This window comes from Euphorbia lathyris, chromosome 9 (genome assembly GCF_963576675.1).
Source record: "Euphorbia lathyris chromosome 9, ddEupLath1.1, whole genome shotgun sequence".
In the NCBI taxonomy this organism is placed as follows: Eukaryota; Viridiplantae; Streptophyta; class Magnoliopsida; order Malpighiales; family Euphorbiaceae; genus Euphorbia; species Euphorbia lathyris.
The window spans coordinates 28268908-28289664 of NC_088918.1; the positions used below are offsets into that span (position 1 = coordinate 28268908).

General features: G+C 36.4%; 1 protein-coding gene across 1 annotated transcript; it reads right to left on the bottom strand.

Annotated features, from left to right (window-relative positions):
• Positions 1 to 1871: 1871 nt before the first annotated feature.
• Positions 1872 to 18238, bottom strand: LOC136207313 (myosin-9-like). Its single transcript, XM_065998593.1, has 8 exons — positions 18188 to 18238; positions 3555 to 3677; positions 3314 to 3455; positions 3013 to 3218; positions 2837 to 2925; positions 2624 to 2760; positions 2258 to 2392; positions 1872 to 2017 (listed from the first exon to the last, which is right to left on the bottom strand). The coding sequence occupies exons 1-8, from the start codon at positions 18236 to 18238 to the stop codon at positions 1872 to 1874; spliced, it is 1029 nt and encodes a 342-aa protein (XP_065854665.1).
• Between the last annotated feature and the right edge of the window lie 2519 nt (positions 18239 to 20757).

Sequence of the window (20757 nt, forward strand, 5' to 3'; positions counted from 1 at the left end):
AAATAAGACCTGTCCCACTCGCGGATTTTATTCGACTTTTCATCAAAGCCGTAGTAACCGCTCTGCCGGGTGAAGGTAAAATACTCCCCAGATCCTTTGAAGTTGTGAAGCTTGGAGAAGACCTGGAGCGAGAAGGGGACCTCCAGACAATCCGCCAAAAACTTATCAAGGGTCAGGTCCGCCCATCCATTGGGATGCAGTTGCCCAGGGGCAATTCCATAGCCATCAAGGATGGAAGCAATCTCATCCGCCAACGGGTATGTGAAACCGCAGATGATTTGGGCAACGAATATGGTAAAATACCCCTTCAGGAAGTCACCGGGACCTCTATTTTCCCCAGGAATGCCGGTCTCCAAGCATTGAAGCCAAGAATACTGCTCCCGCAGGTCGTCAATCGTCTCGCGGCAAACTAAACTTCCTAACCTATCCTTCTTGGATAACAAGCGGGGAGTTGGGATAGGTGGTGGAATCAACTTCCTAGGGTCAAAACCTGGGACTTCATCAGTCGTATTCGCCAGGTGGAGAAACTCGATAGGATGAGAATCAGACCCAGGTGAGCTAGTTGAGGCTTCATCAATCATCTCATCAACTTCGTTGGACACCTCGCGCAAATAATTCTCATCGAAGGGTGTGAAATCGAGTTCGGGGTTTGACATATCAACGAAGGGAATATACAGGAATAAAAGACTGTTGAAGGAGTTACAGAAAAAGAAACTTACATGTGAGAAAGAACGCAGGGGAAGAACGAAGAAGAGAGGGTTGATACTGGAGAGGAAATGACAGAAAACGAAAAGCCACTGGTTAAAACCCCCGAATTTCAACACCCAGACGAATGTGAAGAGTTGCATAAACGTATGAAAAGACCCTAAAGGACTCTTATCAAACCAAGGGGGAGGCATCTGATGATGCGCGAAGCTGACTGGGCCGAATCTAAGACGCGGGCCCAATCTAAGATAACTTAAGCCCACACCTCAAGTTAAACGGGCTCCTAATAAAGGGCTAACCGAACTCAAGTAGATTCCTAATAAAACACTAACTGCCCACTCAGGGAAACAGTTATAAAGGACCACGCACATGGCCACGTAGGAGGGGTGAATAGGAGGAGTAACCACCAAAGGCGGTTACCTTGAGATGCCTATAAAAGAAATAGGGAAGCCCAGAAGAGAGGTAGCTTCATTTTTTAAACCTAATGGGTTCATCGATCTACTAAATTTCCCCAAAACTGACTTGATCGTCGGAGAGTTTTCCCGGAGATCATGTCTCCGGTTTTGTTTTACAGGTAATTACAAAGAGGATTATCCAATCAAATTCGCCAAGTTATCAAAAATAAAAGACGTTTTTGAGTTTCCACTAGTTCATTACATGAGCTGCATGTGTTAGGAGTTAAAAATTATCATCCCTACTTCTTATGTAAAGAATATCAAGTCATGCTTTAATCCTTGTGATCAAATCCCAACATCCGAATCTCTGAACAGAATGCTTTCCCAATACAAAGGTCTGAATCTCAAAAGAATAAAACATTTCCATTTTCTTTTATGCTTTAACTAGACATCCAACATGAATTTTTACTCAAGAAGACCATAAAAACGGACATGGGTCTTGTGAACTTCCTTACTGGCAAGTAACAAGATCCGAAATTCAAAGTTATCCAATCAACAAAAAGAAATTCAGCATTACAATTAATGGAGTCATTGAAAACTTTTAAAAAATACTTTCAAGACAAGTAGTGTGATAGACCGAAACAAGCTACACCATCTCACACTCTTCTTGTGCTAAAGTCAATTGCTAAGACTATTTCACTGAATAAGAGACTAAGAAATCTGTTGCTAGTTGTCTTCCTATTTTGAACTTTTCCCAAAAGCATAGAATCCTCATTTCCATAATCCAAAAAACACGGGTGCCCAGTCCATACGAACTAAAATATCAAGCTTAAAATAGGCAGCAAGAAAGGGAAAATCGGTAGTAAATTTCTTTTCCAAACTGGGCATCATCCAAAACTTGGGTATCCCATACAATACTATAATGAAAAACAGAAAAAGGAATAGGAAAACATAAGAGTAGTTTCAAGATTCCAATTACATAGAACACTTTTAAAAAGCAGTTAAAAATCAACAAAATAATCAATCTATTTACAACATAATAACGAAAAAGAAGCAAGCTTCAGGCTCTCAGCTAAATACACGCAAAGAAAAGATAAAATCCTAAATTGAAAATTGAAAATTGTAAGCAAAAATTAAAAGTTGAAGAGGCGATTTACCTCGAATAGGAGCCGACCAAGACCTTCCTTCAATGCGCTTGATTCCATAAATCAACAGAGAAGCCCATGGTTGGTGCATGGTCAAGCATTGGTTAGTGTAATTCTCATAGCTGCTTCTTCCTCTTCCTCCTCCTCCTCCTCCTCAAAAATATAAAAATAATTTCTTATATAAAAGAATTTAGAAAATTATTATTAAATTTTAAAATTTTAAGTTAAATATATTTTGATTTATTAGAATAGATGATTATTTGATATAATTTAAATTTTTAAATTTTTGATTTTATTATATTAAAAAATCAATATAAATGGAATTATTAACTTTTTAAAAGAATAATTAAATGGATTTTGGGTAGTAAACAAACTAACTCGGTTTGAGCCGATTTGAGACCGGTAGAGTCCTCTTCATGGGCATCCTATCCATATCAATAGCATGGCCTTTTCTCTGGATGATCTGATCAAAGGAGCTAGTGCTTTCGATAGGCAATGGCATGTTCCCTTCTAGCCTAATACACATAAGGAAACTTGCTTACTTTCTGCCCGTAGTAAAGATAATTGGTTGAATTGAACATGATACATTACCTCTGCAAAGATTCCTCAAGCTGCTCAACTTTTTTCTGTGTCTCCTCTTTGATTTCATCAGCTCTTGGTCTCTCAGAATCCACTGATGCCTGCAGGCACACAAAGCTGATGTCAAATTAATTATTTCTGCAGTTAAGTAAAGCCTCCAAACAATGTAAACTTATTGCTGGTATAACCTGAATAATAGTTGCAGCTTTAGTTTGCAACTTAAATCTGTATTCCTTGTGAGCAGCCATTGCTCTCAACCCCGTTTGCAAGAGAAGTGCAGAGACATGTAGGTTCTTGTAGGCTTTTCTAGCTTCATACCTGCGGACATGCTTCTGAATTTTTATAGCACCCGTCTCCCTTTTCATGCCTTCAAATTTTTTGCATGCAAGTCTTCCTAGAAAACTCAAATTTATAAAAAAATGAGAAAACACAAATTTATGAGTGACATATGTATATACACACACAGAGTGTGTTTTTAAGATGAATCACCTCTCCAAAGTGCCTGTATGTATATAGCAGCCTTCCGCAGTGCAATAAACCGTTTACGAGCACAATGAGTTCGTACTCGCCGCTGGATGGTTTTTGCTGCATTACTGAGTACCTCAGTTCTCCTTGCATCTAATTCAGCATCCTACAATTTTTTTTAGGCGAATTGAATAAGCATATCTTTAATCAAAGAACATAAGTATTCCAAAGTTTTTCCAGAAGATATACTCATTTGCATACAGACCATTTTGAGCTTTCGAAGCTCCCTCCTGGCTATTGTTCCCCTCCATCTGGTTTGGGACACAATTGCTCCTCTCTTCAGCCTCTTATAGTACAAAGAGGCTCTATGACAACGCCAATAATGGGCCTGCATTTTTTGACAAATCAGATATGCCACAAACTCCAAACAATTTATATAAACTGTCACACCCGACCCTAAACGGCATCGGGTATGAAAGGAAGACCAAATAACGAACATAAGAGTCCAAAGTCGAACCTATTTTTCTATATATATATATATATATATATATATATATATATATATATATATATATGAATTATAACCTAATAGTCTAATAAAATCTTAACGAATATTTAATTTGACTGTCCAATTCAAAATATTACAGTCTACCCGAATCTTCTTAATTATAAAGGAAATATAAGAGTTTGTTTACTTAATCGGCTTGGACTTGATAATATATTTATTATCAAGCTTCCTACGTTACGATTTGGGAATCAAAGCCACGTAGTTCTAACTAGTCACAAATAAATCTAGTTTCTAGCTCGATTGTTCTCAGCACAACTTAAATAATTAAACCAAATAATCAAATAATACTATAGTTAACAAACCAGCAATAGTACAAAATTTATAGAAACCAATCTACTTATAAACTATCCAATAATTGATAATTACTTACAAGAAAAAGAAAAAATGTCGAGGATGGACACAACATGGTGAAAATCTCGGTACGCAAACAAGAGACTTCAAACCCAAAAGTAGTAATCTCATATATAGGTAGCAAGGAAGGAGATTTTTCTGCCAAATTGAACTTTTCTCTAATTATGATTAGTCAATTTATTTATCTACAAATCTAGTTTCCAAACTCTGGATAAAAGCAAGTGTGTAAAAGGATATTGATGGAATCAAGCACCCTATGTATAGTTAAAGAAATTCTAATGGGTCTATTTGACAATAATTAAAAATGTATTTGCTAACTTGAGAGTTTAAAGAATGGAGTTTTATTCTAAAAAAACAAAAGACCCACTTTATCACTTTAATCAATTATCCTTTGTATCTTTATTAAATTATTCAACCACCATTCATGAACTAATGAACCACAATTTAACAAAATCAATTTGATATATTAATTTTTTTTTTTGCAGTTGACTACTAATTCCAATGGCTGAGAATTTCATGAATTAGCCACCTTCAACGTGACCTTAATTAGAATTGTTTGAGACAAAAATGCAAGCAAAGATCATGGAGTTATGAAATTAATCAATTACTATCAACCAGACTAGACTTATTGAAATCTGACCGAAGGAAACCTGTCTTAGGGAACAGATCGGTGACTGATCTCCCATGGCAGGGGCCAAAATACCCCGGACAACCCAAATTACGAGGAACCAACGCTAACCTCTTCATTTCCTCCTAATGCAAGTGAGTAAAACTCACCGAAATAGCTCGAAAGTAGAAGGAGACACTCGAAATCGCCCAAAACCAGATAGCCGCAGTGAATTGGAGTGATTTTCTTCCAAGACAGGGATGAACGAAATCATCTCTTCAATAGCCATGGAGAGGAGTAAGAAGCCGAACCAGAGAGAGAGGAGTGAGGAAGCAGTGTCGATGAAAGAGAGAGGGAGGGAGGTGAGGAAAAAGATGAAAATGGATCCTTCTAGAGGGGACGCTCTGTTTGAGTATAAATGTCAAACCGGACCCTAAACAGCTTCTCTTTATGAGGCTTGGGAACATCTTAAAGAACTTCAACGTTTATGCCCACACCACCAATTGCCCGCTGAACTTTTAATGCAAATATTTTATAATGGACTCAATCCTACAACTAGAGGTTCACTGGATGCTATGTCTGGAGGTTTATTCATGAAGAAAACATCTGCCCAAGCAAGAGAACTTTTGGAGGAAATGGCAATCAACAGCAGTATGTGGCCCGCAGAACGTGGACACGTACCAATAGCGAAACCATCATCCTCAACTACGTCATCAGTTAAAGGTATAGTGAATCTTGATCCAGTTGCGATGTTGCAAGCCCAATTTTCTGCCTTATCGCACAAAATTGATAGGTTTATGGCACCGTGCGATCCTAATGGTCAGCAAATCCAAACGGATGTGGATTATAAAGGTATGAGCAAAATTGAACATGTAAATTTTGTCCAAGGGCAAAACCAAACTAATAACCCTTACTCCAATACATATAATCCTGGATGGAGAAATCATCCTAACTTTAACTAGAGAGATAACAATAACAATGCTAATGCTAATCAAAATCGTACCACTAATTATCAAAATCAATCAAGAGATACGATTAGCACTTTATCTTCTAAAATCGACAAATTTATTGATGCTATGAGCGGAAAAATAAGTAATCACAACGATGGTTTTAAACGGATCGAGAATAAATTTGATCAGCTTATTAAAAACCAATCATCTAGCATCCATAATTTGGAGGTTCAAATTGGACAACTCACTAAATCAATTCCATCCCGAAAAGAGGGAAGTCTTCCAAGCCATACGGAAGAAAATCCGAAAGAGCATGTTAAGGCAATCACTCTTCGTTCAGGGAAAAATTACTTAGGTCCGGAAATGCCCGGAAATTCAACTTTGCCAGGAACTGATTTACCAAAGTCCAAAGAAGATACATTTAATCAAAAAGATGCACAACTTGACTCAAGTACAAAAACTTTTGTACCCAAACCACATTTTCCACACAAAGTCCGCAATAAGGACTATGACAAACAACTTTTAACATTCTTAGACAAACTTAAAAATTTGCATATTAATTTGACGTTTATGGATGCGATTACGCAAATTCCCAATTATGGTAAATTCCTCAAAGATTTAATTTCAAAGAAAATCAGTTGGGAAGGAATTTCATCCATTTCACTAACTGAGGATTGCAGTTCAATTGTGTCAAGTACTTTGCCCACCAAACTCAAAGATCCCGGATGTTTTACCATTCCGTGTAAATTGGGAGATATTGAATTCCCAAGTTGTCTTTGTGATTTAGGAGCAAGCATAAACTTGATGCCATTATCAATTTTTAATAAGTTAGGCTTAGAAGAAGATATCAAACGTACCAATATGGTTTTGCAATTAGCGGATCAAACCACTAAAAGACCATATGGTATAATTGAGGATGTTTTAGTTAAAGTTGATAAATTTATTTTTCCTACCGATTTCGTTATATTAGATTTTGCATATGACGTTAATTGTCCGCTAATCTTTGGTAGACCGTTCATGAACACGGGACGTGCTCTAGTTGATGTGTCGGAAGGGAAAGTAGTTTTACGAATAGGAGACGATAAGTTCGAGTTTGATATGAACCAAGCAATGAAATATCCTATGGAGGATTTTGCTTGTATGAAACTTGATTTAATTGAAGAATGTGTAAATGACATTGTTCAAAAAGAGGAAATAATAGAACCTATAATGAGTGAGGAACTAGAAGATAAGGACCCAGAGCCTTCGATTCGAGAAGATGGACCGGTTCCGCCTTCAATTATAGTTCCACCTAAATTAGAACTTAAAGAATTACCAAGTCATTTGAGGTACGCTTTCTTAGGCGAAGCCGATTCTCTACCTATAATTATCTCTAACAAATTAACACAAGTTCAAGAAGAGAAATTGAAAGAAGTTGTTAGAAATAGGATAGGAAGTATGGGTTGGCAAATTTCAGACTTAAAAGGTATTAATCCGAGCATCGTAATGCACAGAATTCACTTAGAAGAAGATAAGCCGCCTAAAGCGGATAGACAAAGACGTCTAAATCCGAATATGAAAGAAGTAGTAAAAAATGAGATTACTAAACTTCTGGACAATGGAATCATTTATCCTATTTCGGATAGTGAATGGGTTAGTCCAATCCATTGTGTACCTAAAAAGGGAGGCATAACAGTCGTAAGGAATGACGAATGTGAATTAATACCTACACGAACCACCACTGGTTGGAGGGTTTGTATAGATTATAGGAACCTTAATAAAGCAACTAGGAAAGATCATTTTCCTCTACCTTTCATTGATCAAATGATCGAAAGGATAGCCGGTCATGCTTTCTATTGTTTTCTTGACGGTTACTCCGGATTCTTTCAAATATATATTTACCCGGATGACCAAGATAAAACAACCTTCACGTGTCCTTACGGAAAATTTGCATATAGGAGAATGCCTTTTGGTCTATGTAACGCACCTGCAACATTTCAACGTTGTATGACTGCAATTTTTAATGATTTCATTGAAGATATCATGGAAGTTTTTATGGATGATTTTTCAGTTTATGGGGATTCTTTTGATTCGTGCCTAAAAAACTTGGATAAAGTTTTGTCTAGGTGTGAAGAAACAAATTTGGTATTAAACTGGGAAAAATGTCATTTCATGGTTGACGAAGGAATTTTTTTAGGTCACAAAATATCTGAAAAAGGATTAGAAGTGGATAGAGCAAAAACTTCAGTAATAGAAAAATTACCCCCTCCAACTACTATTAAGGGAGTAAGGTCATTTTTAGGACATGCCGGTTTTTACAGAAGATTTATTAAGAATTTCTCTGTAATTTCCAAACCACTTACTAATTTACTCATGAAAGATTCAACCTTTGATTTTAATAAAGATTGCGTTAAAGCTTTCGAAACATTGAAAACAGCTTTAGTCAGTGCACCTATTATTGCTAAACCCGATTGGGATTTACCCTTTGAAATTATGTGTGATGCAAGTGACTTAGCTGTCAGATGTGTTTTAGGTCAAAGGAAGGATAAAAAACTTCATGTCATTTATTATGCAAGTCACACACTTTCTGGTGCACAATTAAACTACACCACAACAGAGAAAGAAATGTTAGCTGTAGTTTTTGCATGCGATAAGTTTAGGTCATACTTGTTAGGTTCGAAAGTTATTATTTATACTGATCATGCAGCTTTAAGATATTTATTTGCTAAAAAGGATGCTAAACCACCTCTAATTAGATGGGTTTTATTATTACAAGAATTTGATATAGAAATCAAAGACAAAAAGGGAGTCGAAAACCTTGTCGCCGATCATCTATCAAGGCTCGAAGATGAAAATGGTCCTATAGGTGAAACTAACGGTATACGAGATGATTTCCCTGATGAACATCTCTATCAAATAAAAAGTGTCATGTCGCCATGGTATGCGGATATTGCAAATTATCTTGCAGCCAATATTGTTCCGGAAGGATTAACTTTCCAACAAAAGAAGAAATTTTTTTTTGACATTAAAAAGTATTTTTGGGAAGATCCTTTTTTGTTTAGAACATGTGGTGACGGGATAATTAGGAGATGCGTTAGTGAAAATGAGTATGAGTCTATAATGTCCGAATGCCATTCTAGCTCTTATGGAGGACATAATGGAGTTAGTAAGACAGTAGCTAGAATATTTGAATGTGGTTTCTATTGGCCTACGATGTTTAAAGACGTCCGTTCATTTATTACCCGTTGTGATAAGTGCCAAAGAACAGGGAATTTAGGAAGGAAAGATGAGATGCCCCTCACAACCATGTTAGAAGTTGAAGTCTTCGACATGTGGGGAATAGATTTCATGGGACCTTTTCCTCCTTCTAATGGTAAAACCTACATATTAGTCGCCGTTGATTATGTTTCAAAGTGGGTTGAAGCAATTGCAACCCCAACAAACGATTCTAGAGTAGTAGTGAATTTTCTTGACGATATATTTTGTAGATTTGGTTGTCCAAGAGTCATCGTTAGTGATGGCGGTACCCATTTTGTAAACCGAAGTTTTGATATGCTTATGAAAAAATATGGAGTACGCCACCGCGTGTCAATGCCATACCATCCTCAGTCAAATGGTCAGGCGGAGATATCAAATAGAGAACTCAAATGGATTCTAGAGAAAACAGTTTCATTTTCAAGAAAAGATTGGTCTTCTAAACTCAATAATGTGTTATGGGCATACCGTACTGCATTTAAAACGCCAATAGGAATGACTCCATACCGCTTAGTGTATGGGAAGGCATGTCATTTGCCAGTCGAATTAGAACACAAAGCCTATTGGGCTATTAGGGAACTTAACTTTGATTTACGACAAGCAGGTAAGAAACGTTTGCTCGACTTAAATGAGTTAGATGAATTACGTCATCTATCTTATGAAAATGCAAAGATATATAAAGAAAAAGTGAAAAAATGGCACGATGCCAAGATTAAAGTCAAACACTTTAATGTTGGGGATAAGGTGCTGTTATTTAATTCACGACTTCGTTTATTTCCAGGAAAACTTAAGTCCAGATGGATAGGACCATATTTAGTCGTCAAAACATTCGATTATGGTTCTTTAGAACTTGAAGGACCTAACAGAGTTGCCCTTCAAAGTTAATGGTAATCGATGCAAAATTTATTACGAAAATATTTCGAATATAGGCATTGAATTCGTAACAAGATTATCTGAAGTATAGTTCGTTTAGCTTTTCTAACACAGTTTATTTTGTTTTATTTTCTTTTAAATTTTTGTTCATTTCCATTTTTTTATTTTTAATTAATTAATTATTAAAATTTGTATTTTACACATGCCATTTTTTATGTTTATATGACTTTATATTATGATTTAGATGCATAAAATATGTTTATTTCATGATTTTAGATTTAATTTTAGGCAATTAGATCGAAATTGAAGTTTCAGACGATTCTCTACCGAGAATTTGGAATTCTCGGTCGAGAATTCTCCTTTTCAAAATTGTTCAAATAGGTTAGGATTTTTCTGATCTTACCGAGAATATTAAATTCTCGGCCGAGAATCGAAAGATAGGTTTCAACGCCTGATTTCCGCAAGGAAATCAGCGTGTCGCGACCGCGAATTTGGAATTCTCGGAATTCGTGGTCGCGACACGCGCTGTTTTTACACCATCAGACCTAAATCATCTTCAACCTGTAGACGAACCCTTTCATAAACGAAAAATTAAGTTTCTTCAATTCGGAAAGGTATAATTTTATGCCTTTTCGCATTAAAACAACACCTCATTTCATCCTAAAATCTTATAAATAAGTCCTTGAGGATCATGGTTCTGTTACATTCTTTTCATCTTTGTCAGATCAAAATTCTGATTTTCTTTAAACACCATTTTTCACTAAGTTACAGAAACCTTGTCTCTTTAGTTCTTTACCATGCCTACTAAACATAAAACCTCAAAGAAACATGCTGATTCAAGCAACAAACGTCCAGACTTGTCTAAACGATATGGTGCGCCATTTCCTATCTTCAATCACGATGAAGGAAGGTGCTACTGGAGGCTCCGTTATACATTCTTTGTTGGAATGTTATATATGGATGATAAGTGTCCAATTCAACGTTCAAATGTCCACTTTAGTGCTAGGTTATTTAATTAATTTAGTGTTATTTCGGATATTATTGCTTGTTTTGGTATGATTTGTCTCCACATGACTCAAATGATTAAAAGGAGCAGAATTGGACTTAATTTGAAGAAACTTTGGACTTGAAACGAAATTGAAGTTAGTCTTGCCCAAGATGAGCTGAAACGAACTGGAGTTAGTCTTGCCCAAGACTAAGACCTCCGAACTGATGATGTTTAGATTGATCAGGACTCTTTCCTACTCAAAGAAGAAGGCAGAAAATAAGGATTATGAGAAGATTAGAAAAGATTTGTGATTGGGAAATATATTATTTTGTTAGCTAATTTTTAGGGATATATTTTCTCTACAAAACATTAGGTTTTAGATTAGATTATCTCTCTCTCTTTTTTTTCTTAGACTTTTACATTCCCAGAAATCGTTCTTCATCCCGGAAAAAACTACAAACACTTATTTTGTTCTTTATGGCTATTCATAGCTAAACCCTTTATTTCGGTTAAGGGATAATTCGAAGGCAGGAATCTTCAAGTATTGTGAGATCGTTTCTCTTCTAGTATTTTCTCTTTATTCATATCATTTGTTTATTCACTGTGTTTAGGGATTTTATCTCAATTGTTAGTTTGCTTTTGAATGATACGGCCGATTGTTCATTTGATTAAACTGGCATATAGCTGTCTAATTAAACTAGATAATCAACGAGTCATTATTTAGTTAAATCCGAGTTAGTAGCAATTGATGCTATAAAGTTGAAATCTAGATTGTATTTGGGGATAATCAGATTGACAAACTGAGAACTCTCCATGTGACATTAATACGTCTATTTTCGACTTTATCACATCAAGTGAATGAGTAATTAAGTTTCTGAATCGATATCGCTGAGAATCGGTTGGCTTAGATTAGGTTCTTCTAATTCCTAACGCTGTTAACGGGTTGAATCTTAGCCGCTGAGGTAAGGTTATTCGTTAATTAGGAGTTAACTACAGTCTTACTTGGTTAATTCATTATTTAGGAAGAATATACCAAACTAGTCTGATATGCAATTTAGAAGAAATATCATTTCTGTCAATGATCAAGACTAACTAAATTCCTTGCCTGAGAATCCCTTAGCTGAAATTCTAATTAATCATTTTATTCAATTTCAACTCAACTTCATTACTTTTGTTAATTTAGCAATCATCTATTCCAATCCCCCCTTTTTACCTTTTATTCATTTGCTTGGTTATATTTACAAATTAGATCAGTATTAGTCCTTTGGGTACGACCTTTGCTTACCCTTGTGCAAGCCTAAGGGCTGTGAAGTTATAATTTATTTTTGGTGGATTCGACAACCGTCAATGGATGACTTCTTGAATGATCAACTTGGAATAAGCGATGACATGAGTCGCTATTTGGAACGCTTAGGGTGGACAAAATTCGCCAAAATGCGATTTCCAATCATTGGCGATTGGATTCTGGAATTTTTCTGTACCGTTCGTTTCATTAACAAATGACGGGTCCGTCTTAGTTTTCGTCGAGAAGGCGAAATCTTTACTTTTGGCTATCCAGAGTTGCAGGCCTGGTTTGGTTTTCCCCCGAGGGATACAATCAAACGTCACCCTAGCAAAGACATGACATCCATAGACATTTGGAGAATGCTTACTGGTTTTTGGCGTTTCAATCCTCGACTCGCCTACAATCATTCCTTTCACTCCAATTCCATGCTGTATTTACACAAATTCTTGTGTCACAATTTGTTCAGTCGCACATTTAGTAGTGTGGTCCGTGACACCGATCTATATGTTCTTAGAGATATATTCTAGGGCAATGCAGTGGATTCTTCAAAAATTCTGATGGAGGGTCTTGTCGCCGCTTCTCGATCCAAGGATAAAAAGATTGGGTTCGGCAATATAATCTGTGGAATAATTCTCGGTACCAAGGGTACCATTGATATTCCTTGGAGTGATGATGAATTCTTCCCGACGATAGACTATGAGTTTTTAGAGTTTGAAGGACTCGTAAAACGTGTCTTTCGTGCAGGCCCGCATTTTCTTTCTGCACCGGAACGTCAAGCTTTCGTGCAGTTAAAAATTGACCATTATAAGGCCACAGAAATCCCGTTTGATAGGGATGAATATATAGAATAGTTTAGGTTTTTCAATTTTATTTTGTACATATTTTTCTTATTTTGTTGTAATTGAATTGTTTATTTTTGTATTTGTACATATGTGTTCTATTAATGAATTAACTTTTCTATTCATCTTAGTTCGTTTATTGCTTTGCTAATAGTTAAAAATATATTGGTTAAATGACAATAATTAAATGATTAGAATAAACTAATATGATTTCTTATTCAACACATAACCCCCCTTCAAAAACTTAATTCATTGGATTCAATATATTAAGTTTTCATTCAAATTCATTCAATTGATTAAATTCATGTCTTTAATATGTATTAATATGCACTTAATACGCACTTAATATGGTTCTTTTAACTTGTATGCATAAATAGGCATTTAAGTTTCATTCATTTTATATTTATCACCCTTTAATTCCAAATTAATAAGGCTAAACCTTTGGTTTTCCTTACAATTAATTCCATTTATTTTAGTTTTTAAGTGCAGGAACAATTTATATTAAGTTCAGGAGACAAATTGCCAACAAAATTGCACAAAGCAAGTCAAAAGGCACCAAAAACGCCATTTTTGACCAATTCCCTACCGATAATTTAAAATTATCGGTAAGTCCAGCAAAAACGGCCGAATTCAGAGCAAATTTTTCTCTGAAATTCGCGTGCCGCGACCGCGGCTCAGCATTCTCGGTCGCGACACGTGACCTGCAGGCAATATTAATTCTGATTTTTTGCCCTATTTTCACACCTTTACCTATTCCTATTCTACCTCTACACCTACCTATTTCACCCTATATAAACCTACCCCTTACACAAACCTCACATCACCTCTCTTTTTACCCAATCCCCTACTCTAAACTCTTCCCCATAAATCACTTTTACTCTTCCCAATTTATTCTTACCCCTCTCTTCTCTCTTCTCAATTCATTACCTTCTTTTACCCATTTCAATTCATCTTCATCCTTTGCTCTTCTCTCTATTTTATTTCTTTTTCTTTACACAACCCTGACCAACACCATCACCATGCCTAGACAAAAGCGTGTGGGTCAAAAACCTCCGGTTACGGAAGCTAATCGCCTTCGTATTCATTGCGGAGCCTTTTTCGATATTGAAACGGAGGAGGAAGACGATCGATTTCTTCACTTTTCCAATTCCAAACGAGAGTTTGTGGATATGCACTTCCTTGACTTCAATTCGGTAAGAGCATTAAACTTCTCCACTAGAATTGATGCTTTTATTGAAGCTTTGGGTTGGCAAGAGTTCGTTTCTATGCGTTTTCCCCATATCTATGAATACGTGGTGGAGTTTTTGGTCACTTTGACCATGAACAAGAAGAAGACATCAATTTCTTTTAGGAATAGTGGTGTCACTTACACCATAGATTATGAGGCCATGGGCAACATGTTTGGTTTCCCTACTACTAATTTTTATAATAAGCCTAAAGATTTTGATAATGATTCCGTTTGGCAAACTCTTTCGGACCAAGAATATTTTAATTCTAAAAACACTTCAAGCAAGTTGATTAAGGACAATTGTGTGTTCTTCTTTCACAAATATTTGAGTTTTTCCTTTTTTGGTGTTGTTATGAGTTCGAAGATTCAAGTTCGGGATTTGTTTGTTTTGGATAGTTTGTTTAAAGGTTTGAGGGTTGATAGCATTGGTATGTTGTTCGATAATTTGTTCCGCGCTTCGAGGGCTCACACCAATCAAGTCCCTCTTTGTAATTTTATTACGGCTATTGTGTTGGGAGCACGGGGTGAATTGGCCGATTATGACATGTCCACCTACCAAGGGTATGTTCCAATTTTGGACATCTCGGCACTTGAACGGGCTCACTTATTGCTTACTTCGGTTCCTCCCGTCTTTATATCATATGCTTCCCGTATTGCCCATCTTCGTGGCACTATGGGTGGCGGAGCTTCGAGTTCTCAATTTGTAGGTACCGATGAAGGCGGCGAGGCGGAAGGCGAGGGAAATGCACCACAAGCTCAACCACAACCCCAAGCACCTCGAGAGGATGATCCGGTAGATTTGAGGCGGATTTTGAACCAAATCAATGGCAATAATCGTCAAATGAATTTACGAATTGATGATTTGGTGGAAAATAACATGGTGATGAATGACAACCTCAATACTTTGCGGCGCGAGCATAGGTCTACTGGCATCAGATGCTTTCATTTTTCCGTCGCCGAAATGTGGAGACTTTACCGACACCTCCAGATTCCCCGCCTAATGCTTAGGTTGTCTCTTTTATTTTTATTTTTATCTTGTTAAGTTTGGTACAATATTTCTTTTTAATATGTTTGGTACAATTTTTAATTTTATGTTGAATGCTTTTTCATTTGCTAATATTCTATCTTTATTTTCGTATGTTTTATTTCGTGCTTATTTTTCATGTTATGTCCATTTTTGCACCAATGAGGACATGGTCCAATTTAAGTGTGGGAGGAGATATACATATATAATTTTAGTTTTTAGCACAAATACTTAAAGCAACGAATAATTTTTATGCAAATACAACATATATTGCAACACATTTTATTTTCACACTATTTTTCATAAACTTAACATTTTCATATGATTAGAATTTAATAATAAGTTACAATGATTATTATTTTTAGGTTATCATTATCTATAGAAATAATATTTCTATACGGGCAACATTATTTTTCAAATTTTTCACAAATCTCCGATACGATTTTAAATAAAAATTGTCTCGAGTTAATGTATTTAAGTAAAAAAATTCTTTATTTTAATCTCTATTTTATATCATGAAATTCATGATTCAATAAATCTTATTTTACATTTTCAATTAGGTTTATAGGCATTAAATTGAACTAACAATTTTTAGCTCGATTTGATTTCGTCTTACATTAACACCAATTGAAGTTTTTAAAGAAACTTTAGCCATAATACATGTTGAATTTTAAGTCAATATATGATGAATGTGCTATCTTTCTTTTTCCCAAATTACAATTTCAATTTTATATTTCATATTAATTAATCAATTAGTTGAATTCTTTACTTTTGGCCACGATTGAGACCAACCTTATCACAATCGAGGTATGAAAGGGAAGAAAATTAAGTACCGTTTACTTTTGGCCACGGTTGCGACCACCCTTATTACAATCGAGGTATGAAAGGAACGTTTAAGCAAAAAAATAATAATAAGCGTGTTTAAGTTTAAAGTAACGATTGCGTCCACCCATGGCATGGTCGATACCTCTTAAGCGAACACAAAGCAATAAAAATACGTATAAGGTTACGATCAAGACCACCCTTATCTCGGGCGTAACTAAGCAAATAAATTAAAATCAAGTACTTATTCATTTAATATATCTTATATATTAGTTTAGGTTTGGGAAAGGAAATTTTGTGCTTTGAAATGCCTTGAGATGAAAGACTCAATAACATGGGTGCTTATATCGTCCCGAATACTTCAATTCAAAATTAAAATACAAGACAAATGATATATCGTATATTATACTAAGTTAGTTTGATATTTTGCGTATAAATTTGCCATGCGAAGTTAGTCTTTTCGGCTTAACTAATTTAAAAGGTAATACCAAGATATATGTTCTATATTCATAAAGAGATTAATTAAAGAATAAATTCAGTGAAATTTTGCTCGGGACTAGCAAAAGATTAAGTGTGGAGATTTGTTAAGCCCAAAATATACCTAATATATCATCAATAATTACATCAATATTGCTACGAATTTGTGCTATTTATACCTGTTTAGAATACTTTTACTCTCGAATATGTTTCTTTCTTGCAAGGTACGTAAATATTTGGTAAAATCCAAATAGGAACGAAAAGAGCTCAAAAACAGAATAAAAACCTTACAAAAGGAGTTAAAAACGACGAAGATCAAATTACACCAAAACAAGGACAAAGACGAAGTCAGAAACAGAAGAAAATGTCAATTCTCGGTTGAGGAAACGAATTCTCGATAGAGAATTTGATGAAAGCCGCGACCGAGAATCCACAATTCTCGGTCGCGACACGCGGCGTCCAGCTCTCCTTTCCTTCGTCCGAAGACCAAATAAATGCTCCCCCATTCTCGGCCGAGAATTGCCATTCTCGGTAAGTGCAGAAATTCTGCCAAGTACAATGAACACATGTTAAAATCCAAGAAACGCGTTCGTTCGGGTGGATAAAGACGTCCTTTCACAACGGACACGATCCTTCACAGCGGACACGACACTTCAACCACAACTCTTCAACATCTATAAATAAAGAGTTGATGGAGAGTTGAATATATAGAAGAAAGAGATTAGTATAGAACTTATGCAGAAATTCCGAGTCAAGTGATTCAGAATTTAGATTTCATTTCTGTTCAAAACAATATGATGTACACACATTGTTTATTTAATAATAACAAACACAGTAGCGTTTAGACATTGTTCATGTTTAGTTTACATTTTGGTAGTAGATAGACCAGTCTCTATTCCGAAGATTCAGCGAGAAGATTGAGTAGAGAATCCGCCCCTGAGCCTGACAAACTCTAACGAAACCCAAGGAAAGGATTGACAACCCGTTCACTTGCACGCCGTCGAATGTTTTCATGCTCCTTGTTCTCTGTAAACTTGTATCAATTTATATTTCATCTAATAAAGTCTGTTCTATTCGATAGATTTTTATGCAGCACTTTGGTAAAGGATCCGAAGTGGACTGCTGGTGTTTTCATTAAAACGTAGTTTAATTCAAAATCTTTACAAGGAAACTTTGTTGAACACTTAGAAAAATTATTATCTCGGTAGAGTTTTAATTTGGTTAATGAAACAATCTAAACCAGTTAGGAGGATTGTTGCGTTCAAAGCCTAAAAATTAGAGGTTTCGTCATTTATTTCATCGTCATAATTTATACAAAGTTTAAAGTTGTTTTCTTTGCTTAATGCAAACAAATATATTTGCTTACTTTTCTAAAAAGTACTAAACGTTCCTGTCTTGCAAATTCACTCCTAATCAGAAGTATTTTCTAACATTTTCATACTCTAATCTAATTCTCATTCTAGCAATTTCGAAAACCAAATCCGATTTAACGATTTTCCTTATTATAAATTTTAAAAGTATATTTAACCAATTCAAAATCAGTTTTTTTTAAAAAGCGTTCCCTGTGGGATCGATATCTTTTATTACTACAAGCGTATACCGTGCATTTGCGGAAATCGCTCAACATCGGACTCCCTGCAATCTCCTCTTACCTCTAAATCTATCTCCCCGACACGCACAACATCTGATGTCGAATCATCCATAGCACCGCCCACCACATTACCCAATTCTAATACTCATAACATGACCACACGAGCCCAACATGGCATCCACAAACCCCGTCGTATGCTAAATCTCTCAACATTAGCCCAGCCTGCCATTTCTCCTATCCCAAAATCACCTTCCCTTGCATTGAGTGATCCAAATTGGGTACAAGCCATGACAGATGAATTTGAGGCTCTAATTGAAAATAAGATGTGGGTACTTGTACCCCGTCCAAATTGTGCTAATGTTATTCGTAGTTGGTGGATTTTCAGGCACAAGACGAAATCTGACAGCTCATTTGAGAGGTATAAAGCAAGATTGGTTGGTAACGGGTTCGCCAATTTTGTTATCAAGATGAATTTTTCAAACAGTATCTCTGACAACTCCTTATTTGTATACAGACACAGCTCTGACATAGCCTACATCCTTCTGTATGTTGATGACATTATGCTAGTAACATCTTCTGACAAGCTTCAGGCTTCTATACTATCTCAGTTGAATTCCGAATTTGCAATGAAAGACTTGGGACCTCTGCACTATTTCTTGGGCATCTCAGTAACTCAATCTCCTGGCTCTATGTTCCTTTCTCAGCGGAAGTATGCATCCGAAATTATTGCAAAAGCCGGTCTCGACAAATGCAACTCGGCTGCTACTCCGGTTGACACCAAGCAAAAGCTCAGTCTCTCCTCTGGTTCTGCTTACCACGACCCCACTGAGTACATAAGATTAGTTGGTGCTCTTCAATATCTTACCCTTACCAGACCTGACATTTCATATGCAGTACAATAGATCTGCCTCTTCATGCACGACCCCAAAACAACTCACATGGCTGCACTTAAACGCATCCTCAGGTATGTTCAGGGCACTCTTGATCTCGGCCTTACACTGGTAGCTTCCCCTCTGGGGCAATTGATCTCATACAAGGATGCCGATTGGGCGGGTTGTCCCGATACTCGCCCCTCAACCTCAGGCTACTGTGTTTTTCTAGGGGACAATCTTATTTCTTGGTCAGCCAAGCGTCAGCCAACGCTATCCCGATCCAGCGCAGAGGCAGAGTATCGTGGCGTTGCAAATGTCGTTTCCGAAACCTGTTGGATCCGCAATCTGTTTCTTGAACTTGGGTGTCCAATTCAGAAATCTTCAATAGTGTACTATGATAATGTCAGCGCTGTGTATCTCTCCGGTAATCCGGTTCAGTACCATCGCACCAAGCACGTCGAAATGGATATCCATTTTGTCCGGGAAAGGGTTGCCAAAGGCGAAGTCCGTGTTCTACACGTTCCTTCTCGGTATCAAATCGCTGACATCTTCACTAAAGGCTTACCTTCACCACTATTTGAAGATTTTCGACATAGCCTCAATGTTCGGCCTCCGAACCTTTCGATTATGGGGGTGTATTAGAATATACATTTATCTGTTATTCAATTTGTATTATTGTATAGTCAGTTCCTTATATATAGCCTAGAAGATAGGTTAGTTGTTATACCTGTATATATACTACATTACTCATTAATAACAATCACTGAGATTTCACAATCCTACAGTGCATTGATAACAGTTTGTGCATCACCCTCGATCTCGACTATTTGGTCTCCTCTATCTTTTACCAGTTGAGTGCTTCCTGACATGAAATTGCTTCTGCAATCGTCAGATGGAATATACTCATAGTTGATCCGTACCTGGCTGCCACAAAGTTCTCGTGCGTGTCTCTCAGAAGCGCACCAAAACCAAATTTTTCGTCTCCTAGCCAAACAGAGGCATCAAAATTCAGTTTCAACCCCGATGCTAGAGGAACCCACTCCATTCCATGTTTTGCCATTGTACTCGAACCTTCTCCAGTATCACGGCTCGTTGCCAGGAATGTAGAAAGGTGTCCGCACGGAAAGCTATTTCACATGATATCAGCTATCGTTGTTCCCAAATCAGTTGGTTTATCCCATACCAGACGAACCAAAGTACGTAGCCCAGTTACCAGTCGTCTCCAGAGAACCGTTTGCCACCATCTCGTGTCACCATCTTGCAAAATCCAGCATCTCCGGTTGCGGTATGTTTGCTGTCAACGACAACTGATTCCACACGCTTAGAGTTATCGGACAGCTTATGTCAGCGGCTGCAAAATCAATTTCACATGTGAAATTGATTCTGCAGTCTGCTGACATAATGGACATATAGTATTAGCATAAACTTGCCGAATATGAAAATTAACATTGGCTGATAGGATATTCCAAACTGCGCGTCATATAAAGTTTTTAACTTTCGGAAGACAAGATCTGCAATTATATTTAACAATTCAAGGAATGTGTAATTTACACATTCAATAAATTATTCAGTATAAGCCAAACATTGTTAATAAATAGAACTAACACTAATTTTGAAGTAATTAAAAACTAAATCTACCATTACATCCAACATAATTTCTTCATAACCATTACAAACATCACAACCATACCTATAATTGCAATGCCAAATGTCGAAAACAGTTTTAACTTCGACTTGGAAATATAGCTTTTAGTTCTTT